Below are 23165 nucleotides of genomic sequence, written 5' to 3' on the forward strand. Positions count from 1 at the left end.
TAAGCAGATGCAAAAATGTGACTTTTCAATTCTTGCTTTTTTCCCTCTGGAGATGTGAAAACATTACAAACTTTTCTCTTCACTTCTTAACCAGCTCCTAGAAGCATTTTTGCTTTAAATCAAATATCCTTGAATCCAAAGATATTCCTCACAAAGAGCAATATTTGAACTTGTACAATACTGCAATTATGTTGATAACAATTGTGATTGTTCAACAGAAAGAGAAAAATTTGATTGAGGAAAGTAAATAAAAGTACAGTAAAATAAATGCAAAACATTTTAATACAAAATTTACAGGTGCAATCCTTAATTTACATCACCAGAAGTGATACACATTTTAACAAATTTGGTAACAAAATTAAGATCTGATATATTACAATACAAACTCATTAGGTTTACACTTTTTTGAAGTAAATTAATACATAAAAATCTTGATTAAGGCATTCAAACCTTGTCAAATGATTGTATCTCTGCTTTTTATTTAAATCACTATGGCTCCTTTTCCTGATAACTTGAAGATGAAAACTAAGTTCCAGTGGGCGATTAAATTTCATACCCAGAGACGATAAAATCCAAGTACTATGGTAAGACACGTGAAAACTGAACCTACAAGGAAACACCCATCGAGATAAAGATCAATAGCAGATTTTAAATATGCACCATTTGAATAGCTTGACAGTTCTTCAAAAATGAAAATTAATTTAACTTGTAATTAATTAATTACATCAGGGATCATCCTCCACATGCGGGGTACTCATTTACTTTGCTAAAACTGGTTCTTTATTCCGATAAATAAATCATCGACCCATGAAAATCAGTGCCTCTGATTCTGCCATTGGAATAAAGGAGACAACTTTGGTAACAAACAGGAGAAACAGCAGACATGTAGCATATTATGATTTGAACAAAACAAGCCGCAAAGTGAAAGTTCGTTAACCAACATGTCACAGATCTTTAAGATGTCTGAAAATATGACGACTGACACGATACTGACACGATCAAAAAAATTCTTGGAGATTACAAACAATTCAAGTTAACAAGTATATCTGAAAACAATCTTTTGTCTGCTTATCACATTTTACCACTTGCAAGATGTACTGCAGTAGCCCATCAAGGTTCATTGAAAGTATATGCCAAATCTATGGCCTCTACAATTAGAAGTAGTGATGCAGATTGATTGGAACACCACCTGGAGTAATGGTCCCCTCCAAGTGAAACACATCATTCTGGCATGAAACTTTATCACCATTCCTTCAATGTCACACAAAGTTCTGGAACTCCCTTCCTAACAGGACTAGGTGTTTCTTCAGCCCAAGGTGACAGCTCACCAACACTGCCTTCAGGGCAATCACAGATGGGCAATAAATGCTGGCCAAGCCAGCAATGTCCACATCTCATGAATAATTGTGAACAATTTTTTTTTAAAAAGTAACAAGCAACTAGTATAAAAAGTCCCTTTCTTTCACTCATTCCTTATTTGTATCCCACCTAATTTCAGTGCCAGATATGCTACAAACGTTGTTATTAACATACACCCGATCACCCTCCCCCACATCCAGATGCATAGGTGCATATACCAGAATTTACAACTTGTACAGCAATTGCTACCAATTTAATAAACAGTTTTCTTACCTGCTAAATATTTAATTGTGTCAAGTTTGTGAGACTCTAACAGAGTTTTCAGTCCTGCTACTTCAGTGTCTATCTTTCGATTTATTTGAGTCACAGCTCGGTTTTGCTGTGAATGCTGTAAGTTAGGTAGGAATCACATCAAAACTCTGGCAGTGACATTAGACAGTTTATATAATAAAAATATTATGTATATCTATTGGTGTGCTTAATGTCAGAGACCATTATGAACAGAGTCAGGAACTGAACTACTCAATAGAGTGTCAGCTTCTAAGTTCAGGTTCAAGTCCCCCTCAAGTTCAAGAATTTGGAAACAGATATCAAGGTTGATACTCCAGTGCTTAACCAAGGAGGCACTAAACTATCAGAGGTGTCATCTTTGGATGAAAGATTAAACAGAGAACAATCTGTCATCATATAAAAAGTTATTAAAAAATTCCATGGTAATACCCCAAAAGGTAGGGTTGTTTCTTCCTGGTGTCCTCACCAGTATCTTTCCCTCAATCAAGATCACAAACAGATTTGATCATTGCTGTTGATGGATATTTTGAGCAAATTGGGTGCCATGTTACCTACACTCCCATGCTTCAAAAGTACTCCACTTGGCTATAAGGTGCTTTAAGACATTCAGGATCATGAAAAGTGCAGTACAAATGTGACTCTTTCAATTCTAGCCCTCAATTCATGAAAGGCAGTAAGACCGTGCAAGGTACAAAATGTAAAATTAAGCTTTCAAAGACAATTCTCACCAACTCAACTATATCAGCTCTGGTTTCCAGTACTCTCCTTTCATGCCCCGTTAACTGTAGAGACAGATAAAAAGTGTCACAAGTAATACTGAAAATAACACCAATAGCAGATTACCAAGTACAAATAAGAGCGGTGTTGTTTAGTATTAGTGTCTAGATGTTTTATCATGTTAAAAAACTGACTGCTTCTGTGTAAACAAATTAGTGTATTAAACAATATTTAAACAATGCTCTCAAGGACATTACATCATTTTGCAACAAGTAGTGAGAATACATCATGTACTTTAGAAAAATAAACTAAAATTCTTATAGCTGTATTTGTTATGAAAAAGGTCCATTGAGTATTACACAACCTGTTCTATACTTGGCATACATAGTTGCAAACGTAGTGCAAATACTTTGCTCACGGCTGACAGTAAATTCTCTTCTTGAAAGCATGTCATCACTCCCATGTCTCAGATTATTAATTTTATATCACGGTATACACAGAAATGTTGTCAGATTATTTACATGAAATTAGTTCAAATCTAGTTTATATGGAAAAGAGAATAAATACCATCAGGCAACACAAAAGCATAAGTCAAGTTTATTAATTATAAAATTAAACAGTAAATCAAGACAGCAGATTTCACTTAATTTGAGGCTTAGGTACAGAGATCTCTCAGCCCCGACCCACAAGCCTCATTCCTGATGAAGGGCTCATGCCCGAAACGTCAATTCCCCTGCTCTCCTCTGATACTGCCTGACCTGCTGTGATTTTCCAACGCCACACTCTCGACTACATCTAATAGTACCACACAGAACATACATAGCACTAGCTTCTATCTTTTAACTATCACACCCATCAGCTATAAGAAACCTGTATGGGGAAGTGGTGAAGTTGATCAGATGAACTGCAAAATGGAAGTCTCCTTTATCCTCAGAATCAACATCTCCTTGCTACAGAACCAAGTCAGTTTTAAAAGGGTGAAGCCCTTTTCTCTCAAACCTGCTGCAACAGAAATTACTATGTAAAAATTGTCAAAAGAGAAAACAGTCACTGATTATCCTTTTCTCAAGCAGTTATGGGACTAGTCTTCTTCCTCTAAAAACTAATTCACTTCCTTCAAGATGTTGATACTCAAGTCTAAAATATAAAATGCATCATAGTAATGCTGGGCACCTTATATAATAGTTATGACATGCCTAAAATCAAGAACATTACACTGCAATTATACAGCCATTTAACACATTTAACTCCGACTGCTGCTTACAGCCAAATTAGGCTTTTAGGTATGTGGAAACAGAATAAATCCTCTGTCTTATTCTCCTCTGTCAACATATATTTTCTACCATGAGCCATTAGTTTGGTAACACAAGACGATTTTCTCTTATCAAAGATGCTGAGGCGATTTGCAACAACCTTACTAATATTCAGACTGAGATCAGTTAATTCACCATTAAATGTTACCTAAACTTGACTTTCCTGGTCTATATGGCTCAGTTCCAGATCAATAGTGTATTTACCACAGCCATTAGTAATGGAATCCCAACATTGTTAAACACAGATTATAACATAATTTTGGCTCCAAAGAGAGGGACCAGATAAGGGTGTCACTTATGAGCCTCTTTTTGTAACTAAAATTGTGGCTTTACAAGACGGGATTCAAGTGCTGATGGGCTGAAAGATACTAGCGGAAAAGTGCATTCCACTTCTCAATCAGCCGATGCATTACAATACTTGGGATGAAACTTCCAATCACTTGTTTACTATACTCCACGTCCCTGCCACCAAGCCCAAGATCTTTCTTCGCTTCAAATATGCTCTCTGGAGTCATTAAGGACTTTTCTTTAAATTCACCGAATGAATGAATGAATAAGATAAAAGGAGATTTTGCATATCCAGAGATTTGGAATAAAACAAAAAACAAAGTGCTGGAGAAATTCAGCAGATCTGGCAATGTCTTTGGAGCGAGATACAGTATTAATATTTCAACTGTAATGGCTCTCTCAGAATGGATCAGCTAGCTAGATAAAATTAAAATCCTGTCTAAAGCTGAAGAATAATGAGCACATACAACATTTAATTCCCCTAAAGAATGAGGATTTTAATCAATTAGCAAACTCTGCCATAAACTGCAAGACTGGTAAAGTTAATAAAGAAATTGTGTCAGGAGGGGTTCCACACAAAGAAAGGTTTGACAGTTTATTAAACTACTGTCTTCTCAAAGCTATTGGTAGAATGATGCTATCCACCAATAAAACTACATTAGCACAGCAAGCAGAGGGTTCCCTAAAAAACTTGAGCTCTCTGGATAAACATTAGGGATTAATCTTTGTCTTTTCAGTATGGAATACTTAAGCACCCTTACTGTACATTCAGATAAACAAGGAACTCAAGTCACTGGTCTTTGAGAAAAATGGACTTTTGAGATGAGGAGAGGAAAAAAGGATTCAATATGCTCCAAGTTTAAAGCAGGGAAAAAAATGACAGATTTACTTTGCTATTCCTGTGTCAAAAACAGGTTTTAGCTACACAACTAAAGGGTAAGGTATTTATATAAAAGCAAGAAAAAAAATCATGATATATAAAGCACGATTTCCCATTTTTGCTTAGAGATGGGAATATTCATTCAATCCTATATGGTCAAGCCTATGCTAAGTGAGGGAGAAAACATCCATTTTGGGGTTACTCCCAAGACACAAAATTTGATACTAATTGAAACAGATGCAAACAAATCTTTTCATTCAATTTCAAAATATAAAGGATTTTGTTATAATCAAAGAAATGAATATCAGAGCAATTAATTAGTAGAGGAAGATGGTAACATAGTGGCAATGTCATTGAACTAATAATCTTGAGGCCCAAGCTAAAGGCCTAATGACAGTTTGAGTACCATTATGATAGATGACAAAATATAAATTTAACTAAAAAAGAATTACAATTAAAAAGCTAACTTAATGATTATTGTGTAATTCCAACTGATTTTCATAAATAACCAATTGGTTCAGTAATGTCCTTTGGGAAGAATCTATTGCCCTTAATTGGTCTGGCATACTGTAACTCCAGCAACACCAAAAAACCATAGTTGGCCCTTAACTGCTCCTACGAAATGACCCTAGCTAGTTACACAGTTCAAGCAGCAATTGGGGACAGGCAACAACAGCTTGCCCAGTCAAACAATTTTTTTAAAACTACATAGATAAATATATCACACATTTTTAAATAAAAGGGGTCTTGTACACAGAACCTTGAAAAATTTTGCTTTTCACTTTAGTTCATATTTTTAATCTTAGATTTTCACTTTTAGAACACTACATCTCCATACGTGATCCCAATGACAACATCTTCATAGTGATGTTATGTCTGATTACAGCAGTGAGACAAGTGACAGATACTGGCCTCTAAAAGGGCAATAGACAATAAAATGATGGATTGAACTATTGAAATATACATACTATTTGCTTTTGCAGTACAACAAATGCAAAAAAAATGGACAATGAAAATGTCAAAGGACTTTTTTTCTAGGTCACGTTTATAGAAATAAAAGTACTACCTCCAACAAAAGCAGCCTGGGTCTAACATTCAACGTAACTAAGCACTAGTTAGGAAATCAAACTAATCTTCATTACATGGCACAGTTACTGGATAGATTTGCTGAATTACAATGGAATTGCTGGGCCGGTGTAATTCCATGTCCTATATCTTCTAATATAGGGAGAAATGAATAACTGAACTGGAGTTGATGTGCATTAGAACACTGAGAAAGTGTCAACATGCAGTGTACATTTGCAGAAAGTTTAAACTGTATAGACTGTTCTCCAATTTAGGAGAAAGTGAGGACTGCAGATGCTGGAGATCAGAGCTTAAAAATGTGTTGCTGGAAAAGCGCAGCAGGTCAGGCAGCATCAAAGGAACAGGAGAATTGACGTTTTGGGCATAAGCCCTTCGCCAATTGCCTATAATAGCGGACTGAGATGACCATAAACATACAGACATGGACTGCTCGTCCCAGATTTACTGGTTTTCATACTAATGTACTTTAAAGTATTTCCTAGGAGATGTAAAGTATGCTCAGGAGTACAACTCTAAATTAAATTGGCAAAACACTCCAGCAGAACAGCAACCAAAAGCTCCCTACCACTCAACACTCTCCTGCCCCACAGAGTCATAGTCAAAGAAATATATAGTCACAGAAACAGATCCTTCGGTTCAATTCAACCATGCCGACCAGATATTCTAACCTAATCTATTCCCATTTGCCAGCAATTGGTCCATATCCCGCTAAACTCTTCCTATTCATGTACCCATCCAGATGCCTTTTAAATGCAGTAATTGTACCTGCCTGCACCACTTCTGGCAGCACATTCTATACACACACCACCTTCTGTGTGGAAAAGTTGCTCCTTAGGTCCCTTTTATATCTTTCCCGTCTCACCCTAAACCCATGCCCTCTAGCTGTGGACTCCACACCCAGGGAAAAGACTTTGCCTGTTTATCCTATCCACGCCCTCAATTTTATAAACCTCGAATGTCACCCTTTCAAGTTTCATAACATCCTTCCAATAGGAAGTAGTCCAGAACTGCATGCAATATTCCAAAAGTGGCCTAACCAATGTCCTGAACAGCCTCAACATGACCTCCCAACTCCTATACTCAATGCTCTGACCAATAAAAGGAAAGCATACCAACCAAATGCCTTCTTCACTATCTTAGTGACCCTACCTTCAAGAAACTGCGAACCTTCACTCCAAGGTCTCTTTGTTTAGCAACACTCCCCAGGACGTTACCATTAAGCGTATAAGTCCTGCTCTGATTTGCTTTACTAAAATGCAACACCTCACATTTATCTAAATTAAACTCCATCGGCCACTCCTCAGCCCACTGGCCCATCTGATCATTTCAAATAAAACTTGCCCATCATCTCTCCCCATCCACACCTGACAACACCCACCTGCCTATCTTTTTCCCATTATACAGGTGCGCGTGCGCTCCTGTGTGTGTATAGGAGATGTCTGCAGTGGTGGATTTGAGAAGAACATTTATAACACCGCAAGTTTGCAGTTCATGACAAGGGGTCGTAGCTTTACTGTTGTTTTATTTGAAACTGCCTTCACATGCTGATTGCCACTCACCCAAACTGGGCCCAATACAAAGATCCGAAGCTCAAACCTAAAGAGCTAAGTGGATGGTTTAAACCACAGTTAGCAGCATGCCCTTCCACTCTGCTGAATGGAAATCTGGGTCAGTATTGATCATTACTTTTAATGAAAATGTGATGCACTTATTCCAAATTTGACTTTTATTTGATTCAACCAGTGCCACCTGTCTCACTACTTTTAGATAATTTTCTGATGTCCTGTTTTCATAATCAATTACAATTTTATACATCTTTCTCTTCTCCTTATAAAGAGATGAAATTCAAGATTCTGTTCCTTATTCTCATATCCAGTATGATGGATAAGCATCAGCAGTCGTCTATAGAACAACCCAAATTCCTTAATGTTGCTTTGGGCCTTGATGACTAGAATGTGTTCAAATTGCAGCATATCTACAACAACATACAGTTTCAGTATGATTTCTTTTTGACTAGTACGGTTTTCCATTCAGTTCAGCACTTCAATTGCTTTATTTGACTGCTGCTCTTAAATGATTACTTTTTTTTCTTCTATATACAGATTTTTATACATCTCTCTCCCACATATACACACACACTTAACTCTTAAATTTAAATCTCCCATCGTTCCAGCAACCTACAAAATGATCAAGCTACAACCTCAATCAGCTGTCTCCAAGAAAAACAATTTGCAAATGCAACTAACTTCCACGAGATTTAGAAATGCAACTAAATTAGAAATAGGTAACAACCCTATTTAGAAATGCCATTCAACATTACCAGCCTTCAGAAGTTAAGAAAATCTCAACAAAATGTGCATTCAGCAACAAAAACTAACTTACCATTTCTTGAACTCTACTTTTTTCCAAATTCATGTCTAATTTGTTGTTTGATGATATCTTGACAACTTCATCCTAAAAGAAACATTTCAAAACAGTACCGTTAAAAACAGGAAATCGTTGAAGTTTGAGACAAACAGCTTATTCAAATTCAACTGCATTTTGACAATTCCTGTTTGCTTTGTTAACTTAGGAAAAGCTATGCAATTTTTGTGTATCCTAAAAATGTTTTAACTCCAGAGAGGACATTCAGTACTACTGCTGCACTATGGATTTTCAAATTTTCATGCCTCAGTATACCTAATATTGACTTAATAATCCAAAACAAACAAGGTGAGTAGGTAGATTTGACACATCTTCATCACGATCAAATAGGACAATGGAAGAGTGAGGGACCGAATGCCTTAATGCTGCTCTTACAGAGTTGTAGCTACCCTTGCAGGGCTCTGAAAATACTCTTAAAGATTGTGTACTATCTTTTGGAAATCTTTGATTTTGAGCAGTTAAAGTTATATTTACAGAAGAAACAGTAAAAACTGTTTATGGGCTGTTAAACTTGTTTCGTTGGTTTGTGATGCAAAATGACGACAACAGCATTGGTTCAATTTCCACACTGGGTGAGATTACCATCAACCTCTCTCCGCACCTGAGGCATGGTGACCCTCACTTTATTCCTTCACCACCTCTAAAGAGAGCGCAGCCCCATGATCTGGTAATATTATGGTGACCTTGCCTTTAAGTGCACATGTAACACACATGTTTAATGGCATATCTTGGTAGACAACTTCCATAAATCACACCATCATACAAACTATTCCCCTGACAACTAAGTAACCACATGGTATTGTATATATAGTAGATTTAACAACAGTGAGCGGCACGGTGGCACAGTGGTTAGCACTGCCGCCTCACTGCGCCAGAGACCTGGGTTCAATTCCCGCCTCAGGCAACAGTCTGTGTGGAGTTTGCACATTCTCCCCATGTCTGTGTGGGTTTCCTCCGGGTGCTCCCGTTTCCTCCCACAGTCCAAAAATGTGCAGGTTAGATGAATTGGGCATGCTAAGTTGCCCGTAGTGTTAGGGGCTGGGTGGGTTGCTCTTTGGAGGGTCGGTGTGAACTTGTTGAACCGAATGGCCTGTTTCCACACTAAGTAATCTAAATCTATCAAAGCAGATATTTTAGCAATAAGCTTAAAAAGTGAACAGCATTATAAACTACAAAATCACCCAAGGCAGTCTTAGAAGTTCATTAGGAAGCAGCGCAGTGCCTCAGTGGCTCACAGCATCAGGGACCCGGGTTCAATTCCACCCTCAGACAGCAGTGTGAAGTTTGCGCATTCTCCCCATATTTCCTCCAGGTGCTCCAGTTTCCTCCCACAGTCCAAAGATGTGCAGGTTAGGTGGACTGGCCGTGCTAAACTACTCAGTGACCAGGGATGTGCAAGCTAAGTGGGTTGGCCATGGGAAATACAGGGATAGGGTAAGAGGTTGGGACTGGGAGAGATGCTCTTCAGAGGGTTGGGCTAAATGGTCTCCTTTCACACTGTAGGGATTCTAAGAAAGTACGCAATTTTTTCTATGTCTTCTCTAGTAATGGCTGTGATACAACAATGTTAAGTGAAATACTGAACAGTCCTCAAAACAACAAGTTTTTGCTTTTCTGCACCTGCAAATGAAATGTAACCAAGAAAACAAATCTCATCATGGAGCAAGAAAGCAAAGCTTGAAAGTGCTGAACAGCTATCAAGATATTAAAAAATCATGAAAAATGCTTTGAGTTTTTGGTCTTCATGGTGCTCTTGGCTGTGTACTGCTGTGGTACCTTGAAAGCTTTATATAAAAAGCTTTGATTATTATTTTTATTACTTTGGATAAAATCGTCAAACAGCCAATGTCTCCTCATCTCGGAACTGAATGACACTCTTATTTTTAAACTGTACTCCCAATTCTGGGTGCCCCAACTGGGGGATCATCCTGCCTGCATCTATTCTTTCTACACCTTTAAATATTTTGGAAGTTTCAATGAGATCATCTCTCATTCCTTGAAAATTTGCCCAATCTCTTCATGGGAAAGTCTCGTCATTCCAGGAACAAATCTGGTGAAACTCTGCTTTACTCCTTCTATGGCAATATCTTCAATTGAAATAATGAGACCAAAACTATTCACTGCACTCCAAGTGCTGTCTTTGTCAAGCTCCTATCCATTTGAGTTATAGGGAGAGGTTGAACAGGCTGGGGCAGTTTCCCCTGGAGCAGAGGCTCAGGAGTGACCTTATAGAAGTTTATAAAATCACGAGGGGCATGGATAGAATAAATAAATAAATAAACAAACAAATAAATAAATATCTTTTCCCTGGGGTGGGGGAGTCCAGAACTAGAAGGTGTAGGTTTAGGGTGGGGGGGTAGAGAAGATTTAAAATGGACCTAAGGGGCAACGTTTTCATGCAGAGGATGATGCGTGTATGGAATGAGCTGCCAGAGGAAGTGGAGGAGGCTGGTACAATTGCAACACTTAAAAAAGGTATCTGGATGGGTATATTAATAGGAAGGGTTTAGACGGATATGGTCCAAGTACTGGCAAATTGGATTAGATTAGGTTAAGATATCTGGTCAGCATAGTCAAGTTGGAAGGATGAGCTTCCATGCTGTACACCTCTATGACTCTATTGGAGCAAGACTTCAAAACTCAAAGCCTCTTGCAATAAAGGCTGAGATTCCATCTGACTTCTGAAATAGCTTACTACACCTGCAAGTTGGTTTTCAGAAACTTAGGGCCATGGATACCCAGGTCACTTTGCACATCTACACTTTCCAATTTCTCACTACAAGGAGGACTCTAAATCTATTCTTCCTACCAAAGTGGATAACCTTTCATTATTGCACATTAAAATTATATATACCATGTTCCTGCTACATTAAAAAGCCTGTCAAAATCCTCCCAAATGTGTTATGAAGATGCAAAATAAAAGATTGCTTAGCTTTCTGTTAAATGCTAATCTGGAAATATTAAATGTGACCCCCATCTCCAAATCATTGATGTATATTGAAAACAGCTGAGACCCAAGTACTAATCTCACTAGCCATAGCCTGCCAATGCGAGAATGAGACACTTACATTTCCTCTGTTTTCAAACTGTTAGCCAATCCTTAATTCACGCCAGTACGTTACCTTATGTACTGTGCTCTTTAATTTTGTGAATAAACCTCACATGGTGATTTTATGAAAAACCTTCTGCAAATCCAAATATCCTACATCCATCAATTCTCCTTTATCAAGTTCATTAGCAACATGCTCACAAAGCTCCATTTGTAATGGTCATTTTAGCAAATAATGTAACTTCCCTCCCTCCATAACTATCCATTTATCACTTAAGCAGTAGGAAAAATGCTACTATTCACGTAAAGCTGATTGATCTGTTGTTCCTTTGATATTTTTCCTTCATCTCAAATTTGAGGTGACATTTGCAAACTTCCAATCTGCAGGAGTCATTTCAGAATCTGTTGAGTTTTGAAGGATAATCACAGTGCATAAACTGTATATCCATGGTCTTCAACACTGAAATGCAGAACATTACATCCTTGGTACTTAACTTTCAGCCCCATTAATTTTTTCAGTAGAATCTTCTCACTAATTTCCTTTAACTGTTCCTTCTTTCTAATCACCTATATTCCTAATTTTGGGAAATTTCTTACACCTGAAAACTGACAAAGAATCAATTAACTTCTCTGCCTTTTCTCAATTGTAGATTATAAATGCTGGTAACTCCACTTTCAATGGATCTATATCTGTGGAGCCAAACCGTTCCTTTTTATGTATCTATAGAAGCATTTTGCAGTCCAGTTTCATGCTTTTGCTACATTACATTCACTGTATTCTCCCTTTCCTAGTCAGTTTCTTTGTCTTCCTTTGCTGTATTTTAAAACATCTCAATCCTCAAATCTATTACTATTGCTGGCCACACAAATTTTTTCTTTTAATATTATTGTTACGACACAGGGCGAACTCTCCTGCGTAATTTAAAACCAGCAACACAAAAGATTTATCCTGTGCATCAAATCTGTAAAAATTTGAGAGGCCAAGTATTATTCGAAGTAAAACTTTACAACTTTATTCCTTAAAGTATAATTAAATAATTAACTAACCACTATTTACCACTCCATCATCTAACCTATCGTTTACCTTCCCTCTTCCACAATACTAGTCCGATAAAACTTCAAATTAAGATTTACAAAATAAAACTTCTCAAAACCAGGCAGCCTTTGGTTCTTCTAGTTGGATCTTCCTGTGTCTTCTTTTCTTAGGGATTCTGCTTCACAGGTTACTAATCAATAAAGGTACCTTTAAGAGAACTATTTTTCAGACAGTCTTTTTAAATGCTGGTAGCTGGGCAGTTCTCCTCTCAACTGTTCAATTTTCCTCAGTCATATAACCCCCACCCCAAAGCATCAGATTGTGTCACTGGCTTTTGAGATTGTCAATATACTAAATTCAAACTGGATTGGAGTTTGCTATGTTTGGGGGTATAATTTAAATTGATTGGCCTAATTCAAAATTTGTTTTGTCATTTCCAGACAACCAGCTACTTAGCTTTCGACCAAGAGTTACATTGTTACCTTATTGAGAACATTTGATTCTGTAAGGTAGCTCTACTAGCTTTTAACACTCTTAAAAAGGTATAGTACACCCACATCTTCATAACATTATACAATCTTTAACTTCCTTTGCCAGCCACAATTGACTGAGGTATTTTGCTCCTTGAAGGAAAGTATACTTGCTGTCAGCCAAGTTATTTAAAGACTGTCCACTTATGTACAGTCATGCCTTTTGATGTATTTTCCCAATTCAACTCAGCTAACTTGTGCCTCGTAGTTCCATAATCTCTTATTCAAGTCCAACACCTTTGTTTCAGACTGAATTCTCTTGTAATTCTCTCATATTAAGGTCATTCGTCCTTAAAAGGTTCTTTTACAACACAATTAATTTTAAATGACCACATATCCACTAAGAGAGGAGTTAATACAGCACATCATTTACAGCTTTGTAACACTGTAACTTTCCCAACCTTTTGAACATCCACAATACTTGTACCATTCTGACAAAATTTCAAACCTTAAATTCCGCAGTGGATTATTCCATAGTATGATCAAGCACTATTATACTAGCTAGACAGTGAGGGAGGGAGAGACCAAACTGTAGAGATTTCTGCATTTGCATAGCACTATCATCTGTTTCAGAAATGCTCAAAACGTTGGTTTCCAGAACATGTCCAAAATATAGTTTTGCTTAGGAAATATTTAAAATCGTTACTCAATTTCTTTAAGCAAAGATTTTTACAGCTTTCAACCTATCCAGTCAAACCTTTTGTAAAAAAAACCTTAGAAAATGAACTTACCACTAACTGTTTTTTGAGCTGTTGCAATTCAATTTTCAGTTTCTGAAAATGAACATTTCAAATCAGTATTTTCAAAACATGCAGTGAGGTTTAGGGGCTGCAGATAGAAATATTATTTTACATCATTCCTAAATACCATTAATCATTCAGTGCTATAAACTATTCACCTCCAGATATCAAATATCATAGTGCAAGTTGGTTGGCATGTCGACATATAAAAACATCTACCTTTACATTAATAGTCTACTCAATTAACCTTCTAAACGCATAATTTTGACACCACTCACTACTGGCAGGATAAGGCTCATGGACATCATGTTGCATCAGTACCTCATCCAAGAAGCTGAATTTCCTGTACTAGACAAGGGGACAAACTTTGGAACAGTTACAGTCTTAACCATAGAAGTAAATACGAAAATAGGTTTGCCCTGTGCCCCAAACAAATTAAGGAATAAATGTGGTACATATACTTGCATTCCTCTTAGATCAGATAAGAAGTTGTATTAATTTTGCCTCTCACTGGAGGAGCAAATCAGATTTTGAATTGCTCACACAGTATAGTATAGCACTAGCTCAATTACAAGTTGCCTTGGAATAACAACCTCTTTGCTTTTGTGCTCTCTGCCCTTGCCAATAATGTGCAGGAATCTACATATCCTGTTATCTACATCACACTGCTCTTGTGCTTTATTGTTTCATGTCACTGTCAGCATTCTTCCAAACAAAATAGAAGAACTTCCTGCTTCAAATTTAATCTGCCAATTGTCTATTCAATCCTTTGCCTTTAGATGTTCTATGCTAGATTCTACACAGGTCTTCATGTATCTGAAGTTTCAATAGTCTAAATTTTGAAACTCTGCACTGTACACCAAGGTACATAAGAGCAAGCAAGGTTTCCAACCTAAAGTCAGCAAAATTCCACTGCAGTACCAAAAACATTCAATATCAATATAGAGATCAGTAATTGTTCCTCTAGTGTGAATTTGAATTGTTTCATTTTAGCTTCTTCCCTCATGTAAGGGCTTCACTCTTTTCATTTTAGTGCTTCCTCCATTCCCGAATTTCATATTCTCACTCCTTTTCATTCAGATCTTCCAAACGCATTTTAATGATAATTTTATACTTGACTATACCTTCCACCATTTTCCTGGTTGAGACAGTGTAGTGGCGGAGTGACACTTATCACTAAATAACACAAGGCTTGACCCCCACTCAGACATTTGTTCTCTTCTATACAGCATCTTGTCTTGTTCTATCCTAAAACTTCATTCAAATGCTTCAAAGTTATGCTTAAAAACATCTTTTGAATTAAACTGTCACAGGCTTTTACACTTAAAATTTCAGAGAAAAATGATAAATTGACTCAACGCAATCTGCAGGACAGTACAGTCCAAATAGGGTCAATTGTGGACTTGACCTGCAACTTAATTGCCCAGTGTTTCTCGTAGGATCATTGTACAAATAAAAGTCAGATTCTGCCACAATAAAGGATACAAATTACTAGTAGTTAATACATGTATTCAATAAATAAGACAACATAATGTTATCAGATATGGTTATAATTTAGAACTCACTGTCCCAAAAATGGTTGAGACATACGTTTCAAAATGAAACTAGGGGAGTACATGAGTTATAAAGAAAGACTGGATAGGCTAGGACCTTTCTTTTTACTAGAGCATAGGAGGTTAAGAGGCAATCTGATAGAAATTTATAAAATAATGAGAGGTATAGATATAGTTAAAGGTAGTTGTCTTTGCCCTCAGATGGAGGATTTCAAGACTAGGGTCAAGTACTCAAGGTGAGAGGATAGAGACTTTTAAAAAAAGACATGAGTTTTTTTTTAAGGAGGGTGATTCACGTGTGGAATGAACTTCCTGAGAAAGTGGGTACAATTACAACATTTAAGACATTTGGATAGGTACATGAATAGGAAAGGTTTGGATGGATATGGGCCAGGAGCAGGCAGGTGGGACTAGTTTAGTTTGGAATTATGTTCAGCATGGACTGGTTGGACCAAAAGATTGTCTCCATGCTCTATGACTATGACTTGATAATTCTCTTCCGAATGAAAGTTTTTTAAAAAAGTACACATTTCACCCTTAATTCTTGTACCAGTTATTTAGTACCCACCTGTTAATAGAAAGGGAGTCTTTTCTTATGTCTAAAACAGCCTGTCCACCGGAATTGAGTTAATACCTTAACTTTGGTTACATTTAAAACTCCAATTTATTTACGTCTGCATAATATGCAGTTACAACCAGCTAAAGGGTCTTAACTAATGTGGGTCAGGCTTCTCCCCTTCCATCTTATTAGATAACAAACATTTTACTTGTTTTCAGGGGCTTCTACCACAATTTCACAAGGATATTCTTATCAACCTGTGCAAAAGTTGGCTACACCTTTGCTTCTTACTTACCTTGGGTAATCTAGTTACCTTTGGTATGCTATTTCTATGAAGCTTAGAATCATTCTAGATTATAGTTTAAACGACACAACATCAGACTGTATGCACTACTGCTTTAGCCAAAAATCTCCCTCAGCCATTTTATGTCAACCAAGAATTGCTTTCAGCCATTTTATGTTAACTAAGAACTATGTGCAGCCCTAACCCATTGCTGTCAAAAGCTGTTGTAAGTCAGTAAACCTAGGAGCGATAAAGGAACTGACAGCCAACACGTGGGCAGAATTTTTGAATGCATTCTCCATAGACGTGAAGCAATGTGGGAGACCAGTCAGGAATACATTTTAATGGTCAAGTCTAGAGGTTGGGAAGGTGTGATTAAGGGTTTCAATAACAGACAGATTGGGAACAGGCAAAGTTGGACAGTACCACAGGACGGAAACAAGCAGTCTTGCCAACTGCAAGAACAAGATTGGATGTTCACCTCAAGATAAAATGTGATAGCAAGGTTGCAAGTAGCTTAGGTTGATTTCAGATAATTTCCGAGAACAAAGATGTAAACTAGGGAATTAAATTTGGAGCATGGACCAAAATAATGGCTCCAATCATCATAACATTTAATTGGGCAACACTTCTGCTCATCCAGTACTGGATGTTCAACTGATAATTTAGCTACTGTAGGAGTTGAGCGTGATTGAGGCGTGTATCATTAGCATTCTTTTAAAAACAGCATTGTGCCTTTGAATACTATGGCCATGGGGCAGCACATAGAAAATTGGACGGGTCATCGATAGACCCTTGGCTAAAGAAAGAAGCAACTGTGTGGGTATAGAAAGAAAAGAAGTAATTAATGGAGACTGTTATGTTCCCAGCTGATGGTACTACTGGACAATTCAGATCCCAGAACGAAATCGAACTTATAGATCATAGTTTTATTTTAAGTTAATATGATAGTTAGTTACTGAAATATGCTCAAGGCTGCAGATTTTAATAGAAAGGTTTTTTTTTCTTTTATATAAAGTGTATAAAGCAGTTATAATGATTCTTAATATAAAGAAAAACAAAGTTTAAATCTGGTTTTGCAACACTATAAATTACAGATATTAAAGTCCAGAGAAATTACAATCTTATTTCAACTATCTGACTCCTTACTGTTTCTTTATGATGGAGACAATTTGATGAGTCCTTTCTAAGTCTGTGAAATGTTCATTTCACAATCTGAATGTCTAAGCTTTCGCAGTTCTAATAACCTGAAGATTTCTAACCAAACTCTCTTGATTTGGAGGTATCACAAATTAAACTCCACTACTGCAGCTTTATATGGTTACCCCACTTGTTGTAAAATGAGTAGTAATGGCACATTAAAATACAGGGGTCTGCAATCACCTGCCTTGTAACAAGTGCTGTTCCAGACTAACTTAGCTTTTAAAAAATAATCACAGAAGTAACTAATACCAATCTGCCTCGATTTTGAAATCCAAGTTTCTTAAGCTGTATTTATATATACATCATATCTTTCATAATAATGCCTGGATACATATGAATAGGTGATAGCAGTTCTCTACAAATGGACACTACTGGTGAGGGTGTAAAGAGAACAATGGTGTGGTCAAACATGCGTAGAATTAAATAGAAATGTTTTTATTTGTCAGTCACATAGAACTCCCTTGTAATTTTGAGAGTTATACCAGGAAGAAATCATATTGGAGCAAATCAAGTATGGAGTTTAAATAAAAATGGGAGTGGTTTTGAAAGGTGACAATATGGATAAAGACAATGGATGGGAAATGGGATGGTATATTGCAAAGGTGGTGAGGTCAAGGCTTCGTTTTTGAGGTAGGAGGTAGGGCAATTTCTAAATCAGATCATTAGAGAGAATAGTTTACAATATTAATTAATTTTAGGGTTGGAAGGATAAAGTAGGAAACAAGCAGTTTAATGGGAATAGAATCAAAAGGAAGAGGAAATTTTATCATGATCCTTGCTTTCATTTGCTGAGACAGCAGTGATCTAAATCTCATCTACTTAACGTCCAGCTTCAGTCTGACACATACTCACCTCATTTGCAGCTCGTATTGCTGAAAACTCACTCTTCTCCAGTATAATCATATCCTTTTTCACAGCAGTTATGTGTGACATAATCTGTTGAAGCATTACCTCCTGTATTTAAAATACATTATAGAATAATTTATTAAAAAGAGATAATAGCATTCCAGTACTAACTGATGGAAGGAGAATATTCTGATGAAATTGAAGGAATTATTTAACATTGTAGCATAAACAAAATAGATTAGGTTTTAAAAGACTGCCGTATTCAATTCCGAAATGGTGACTGAAGAGGACTTGATAAGCTTTAAAAAGAACCGGTACGAATTAGCGAGTTTTGAGAAGGCCTGTAACTCAGGTTGAGGTTCTGGATGTAAGTTTGCTTGCTGAGCTGGAAGGTTAGTTTCCAGACATTGTCACCCTACTCGGTAACATTGGTGAGCCTCCAGTGAAGCACTCCTGGTATGGCCCGCTTCTTATTTGTGTTTAGGTTTCCTTGGGTTGGCGACGTCACTTCCTATTCCTTTTCTCAGGGGACGACATTGACTTAGATCCCATTTACCACTCCCTGAGAAAAAGAACAGGAAATGACATCACCAAAAGAAACTGAAACACAAATAAAAGCAGGTCAATCCACCAATGTTTCACCAGAAGCTCACTGATGATATTACCTAGTATGGTGATGAAACATTTGAAAACTAACCTTCCAGCTCAGTGAGCAAACTTGCATCCAGAACTACTAAGAATTGCGAAGTTAACATAATTTGAATCAACCCATTAACCTGAAATAAAAACAAATGCATTAATTGCTCAGAGCCTTAGGTGAGAATAAAGAAAGCATAGTTAGTAAATTTGTGGACGATACCAAGAGTCATGGTAGAGTGGACAATGAAGATGGTGTTCTCAGTTTACAAAGAAATCTTGTCCAATTGGGTCAATGGGCTGAAGAGTGCTAAAAATTGAGTTTAATTTGAATAAGTGTGAAGCATTGTACTTTGGTAAAACAAACAACAAGACTTATACAATTAAAAGTAGGGCCTTGGGCAGTATTGTGGAACAGAGACACCTAGGAGCTCAGGTACATAATTTTTTGAAGTTTGCATTACACACAGGTAGGGCGACTAAGGTGTTTAGCACGTTTGCCTTCATTACTCAGACCTTTGAGCATTATGTTGAGGCCGTACAAGACATTAGTGAGGCCTCTTCTGAAGTACTGTACCCAGTTCTGGTCTCCCTGTTATAAAGAATATTGTTAAGCTGGAGGGGGTTTTGAAGAGATTTACCAAGATATTACTGCGAGTACACAGTTTTAGTTATTAAGAGAGGCTGAATAGACTGGGACTTTTTTCACTGGAGTGTGGGAGGTTGAGAGGTGACTTCACAGAGGTTTACAAAATAACGAAGGAGGATTTCAAGACTAGTCTGATGATGCTGCTCCTTTAACAAGGTTATGTTGTCCTTGGTTTTTTTTCAAGGTGAGGTTGTAAAGGCAGAGGTTCTGAGGATGTCTGGAAATGGTTACATGAAAACAAGGGGGGGCAGGGGAAGTGGTCAGTTCTCCTAGTGCAGATTTGGTTTAGTTTTAGCAGTCAGAAAACTGCTGGGGACCTAAAGAAGCAGCTAGTGGAAAAAAAAAGAGGTTTCATGCTTCAACAGAGGTCTTGGTGGACTGTCCCTCTGAAACCTCTCCTGCCTGTTTTTGAATTTTGCCAAGAGGTGTATTTATGGGATGTTGCAGGGACTAGAACAGCTTTGTTAAGATGCAATAGTGTCGGCTGGGTTATCAAATAAGTTAAATTAACCTAAATTGTGTTTTTTGTTAGTGTTTCAACCATAGCGTATAAATAAGTGGTTTTGCTTGAAGCACAGTGGTTTGATGGTCACCACTATCCTACAGAATAGCTTTGATGCATGGTTACCAAACAGCTTGCACTATTTACAGATTGTTGATAAGGTCACAGGACTGTAGGAATCCCAACTCATCTCTTGGATTAGTCAAGATAAGCTTATGATAGGCAACAGTTGAGAAACCTTTGGGATTTCTCAACTAATATATCAGGGGAAAGGAAGCTAATTTTAAAGGAGAATTTGACGCCCAGCCCGGAGCACATCAAGTAAACACTGGCATGCAATTAAGGAAATACAAATGAAGCTAAGGAATTGCAACAAAGAGCCTGCAAAACAAAAAATCACATTGATAAAAGGCCACAAGAAAGCAAACCAAAACTGAAAGAACCATGGATGCTGGAAACCAGAAACAAAAACAAAAACCCTAAACAGTTAATGGACCAGAAATGCTAGCTCTGATTTCTCTCCACTAAAAAAGCAAATATGATTCCGAATTTACTATGTTAAAACCATGAACATAAAAATAAGGAACTGATACTAGGTTTGTAAAAGATACTGGAAAAAGAAAGCTACTAATAATCGAGACGAGGAGGGGTAAAGAAATGATTTTATAGAATTGTGCCGAGAGGTTTCATTGAAGTTGACAGGTTTGAAAAATAGACAAAAATGAGGACTTCAGATGCTGGAAACCAGAGTTTAGATCAGAGTGATTAGATTAGATTACTTAGTGTGGAAACAGGCCCTTCGGCCCAACAAGTCCGACCCTCCAAAGAGCAACCCACTCAGACCCATTCCCCTATGTTTACCCCTTCACCTAACAGCAATTTAGCATGGCCAGTCCACCTAACCTGCATATCTTTGGACTGTGGGAGGAAACCGGAGCACCCGGAGGAAACCCACGCAGACACGGGGAGAATGTGCAAACTCCACACAGCCAGTTGCCCGAGGCGGGAATTGAACCACTGTGGGCAGCACGGTGGCACAATGGTTAGCACTGCTGCCTCACAGCACCAGGGATCTGGGTTCGATTTCAACCTCAGGCGACTGTCTGTGTGGAGTTTGCACATTCTCCCCGTGTCTGCATGGGTTTCCTCCAGGTGCTCCAGTTTCCTCCCACAAACCAAAAATGTGCAGGTTAGGTGAATTGGCCATGCTAAATTGCCCACAGTTTTCAGGAACGTATAGGTTAGGTGCATAAGTCAGGGATAAATGTGGAGGAATGGGTCTCAGTGGGATACTCTTTGAAGGGTCTGTGTGGACTTGTTGGGATGAAGGGCCTTTTTCCACACTGCAGGGATTCTAATACACAAAGTAAAAGATTGTGCCCACTGGCAGGACAACCATAATAAAGGGGCATTGAATAGCAGACTTAAATATACTTGGAATAGGATAAATATTTAAAAACAGAAGGAATTGAAATTTTCAGTAGATATATACAGCCGAAGAGCTAACGGCAGCACGGATTCAATGGAGTGAAAGGCCTGTTTGAATTGTAATTCAAATTATATACTCTGGTGGTTTCCACAAGAACATTAAAGTCCAAAGTAAGCCTCTCAGCAACAAACGACATACACATTCTTAACACTGTACACAGAGTATGGAAATTATTAGAGACAATAATGTAACTGTTGCCAAGATACCCAAAAGCCAGCCTGGCTTATGTAAACTTCATTGTCAGTTTATCACAAGTGTCTGAACTTTTTCAGAACAGAAGCCTGCAAATATAAAAGCACTGTAGTTTAAAAATAAAAAACTCAATTTACAGTGTTAATGATTAACAGCAGGAACTTTTAAAAAAGATGGGGACCATTTGCTCAGTTGGCTGGATAGCTAGTTTGTGCCACACAGTAATGACAACAGTATAGGTTCAATTTCAGTACCGACTGAGGTCACCATGAAGGCCCAACCATTTCATGCCATAACATACCTCATCATGAACCTCACACTAACCTCACTGTTAGTCATTGCCCCTTCTCTAATGAGAACAGTGGGTGGTCCTCTGGAACTATAAAACTTTCATTTCCACTTCATTGTTTTAATATTTTTGAATTTTTTAAAAACATGGAATTTACACAACTTTTTAGTTTGGAGGCGCACATACTTTGTGGATACAAATGGTAAAAGGACTAAGATTTATCAATTAAAGAAACACATGCAGTATATTTTAAAAACATTGTAGAAATAATATAATTTCAGCATCAAGTTTAACTAACAGAATGTTGCCATTATAGTCTGAGGTATTTTAAATCCATTGATTATATTAAAAACCTGCAAAATGTTGCAATATCCTTTGCTGCTTGCAAACCATAATGACACATTCCAGCTTTCACCTATCAATTAAGAAAACCTGTCTCTTAACATACCATATGACTAGCAGAAACAATAAATAGAAAACACTGGAGACCTGCAGCAAGTCAGACAACATCCACCAGGAAAATACGAGACAGTCGACAATTGTACTCACTGCATATTCCTGTCAGATGCTGACTGACCTGCTGAGTCACTCCAATATTTTCAGAGTTCGTTTCATTTCCAATAGCGGCAGTATTTTGCTTTCTGTATCACTGGGACTGTCTTACTTGTTGAATTTTGGTCGCCATATCCTTATACATAACTTCCATACTGGAGTTCATGACTCTCAGTAGTGCAGCTACCACAACTTCTGACTGCTTACTGCTGAAACCTACAAGAAAAACAGCAGGAAGATGTTTTACCAGGAAAGTCTACTTTAATTAAATAAATTAATGTAAGATGTAATCAGAATTGTGAAAGGGTGGTGGATCATCAAAATAATAGCTTCCCAGAAATAAAACTCACCTCTCCTGTTGATGCTTTCATAAAATAAATCAACTTTTTTCCACAAATCCACAATTCTCAAAAAAACCAATACGACAAAGTTTCTTATCAAAATTTAACATACCAGCTGGTATGCAGGAATTTTCCTCCATTCTCTCATTTCAACCACAGTATTTTTAATAAGTTAATGCAACACCATCTATGTCAGAGACATTTAAACAGCAACTATCCTCTCCAACGACTATATGACTGATTTTAAATTTCCTTTTCTTTTAACCATCTAAGTTAGTTACAGCTGCTTCTAAGTTGATAACAACTTTGGCTGGCCCAGCATGAAAATTAGAGTACAAAATCCATACTGTAGGTAATC

The 23165-nt window shown here is 37.4% G+C and overlaps 1 protein-coding gene across 2 annotated transcripts in view; it reads right to left on the reverse strand.

Moving 5' to 3' along the window:
• Positions 1–264: 264 nt before the first annotated feature.
• Positions 265–23165, reverse strand: part of LOC140465013 (mitochondrial calcium uniporter regulator 1-like) — a 31541-nt gene continuing 8640 nt past the window's right edge. Inside the window, exons 3-9 of one of the 2 annotated variants that reach the window (XM_072560799.1) lie at positions 22579–22682; positions 18164–18265; positions 13705–13746; positions 8317–8388; positions 2379–2432; positions 1633–1747; positions 265–606 (exon numbers count right to left, since the gene is read on the reverse strand). In XM_072560799.1, coding sequence (XP_072416900.1) covers positions 551–606; positions 1633–1747; positions 2379–2432; positions 8317–8388; positions 13705–13746; positions 18164–18265; positions 22579–22682 — 545 coding nt within the window. In that variant the 3' untranslated portion in view covers positions 265–550. The remainder of the gene's footprint in view (positions 607–1632; positions 1748–2378; positions 2433–8316; positions 8389–13704; positions 13747–18163; positions 18266–22578; positions 22683–23165) is intronic. The other variant, XM_072560800.1, reaches the window with a different exon arrangement.

Source organism: Chiloscyllium punctatum, chromosome 41 (genome assembly GCF_047496795.1).
Source record: "Chiloscyllium punctatum isolate Juve2018m chromosome 41, sChiPun1.3, whole genome shotgun sequence".
NCBI classification, from domain to species: domain Eukaryota; kingdom Metazoa; phylum Chordata; class Chondrichthyes; order Orectolobiformes; family Hemiscylliidae; genus Chiloscyllium; species Chiloscyllium punctatum.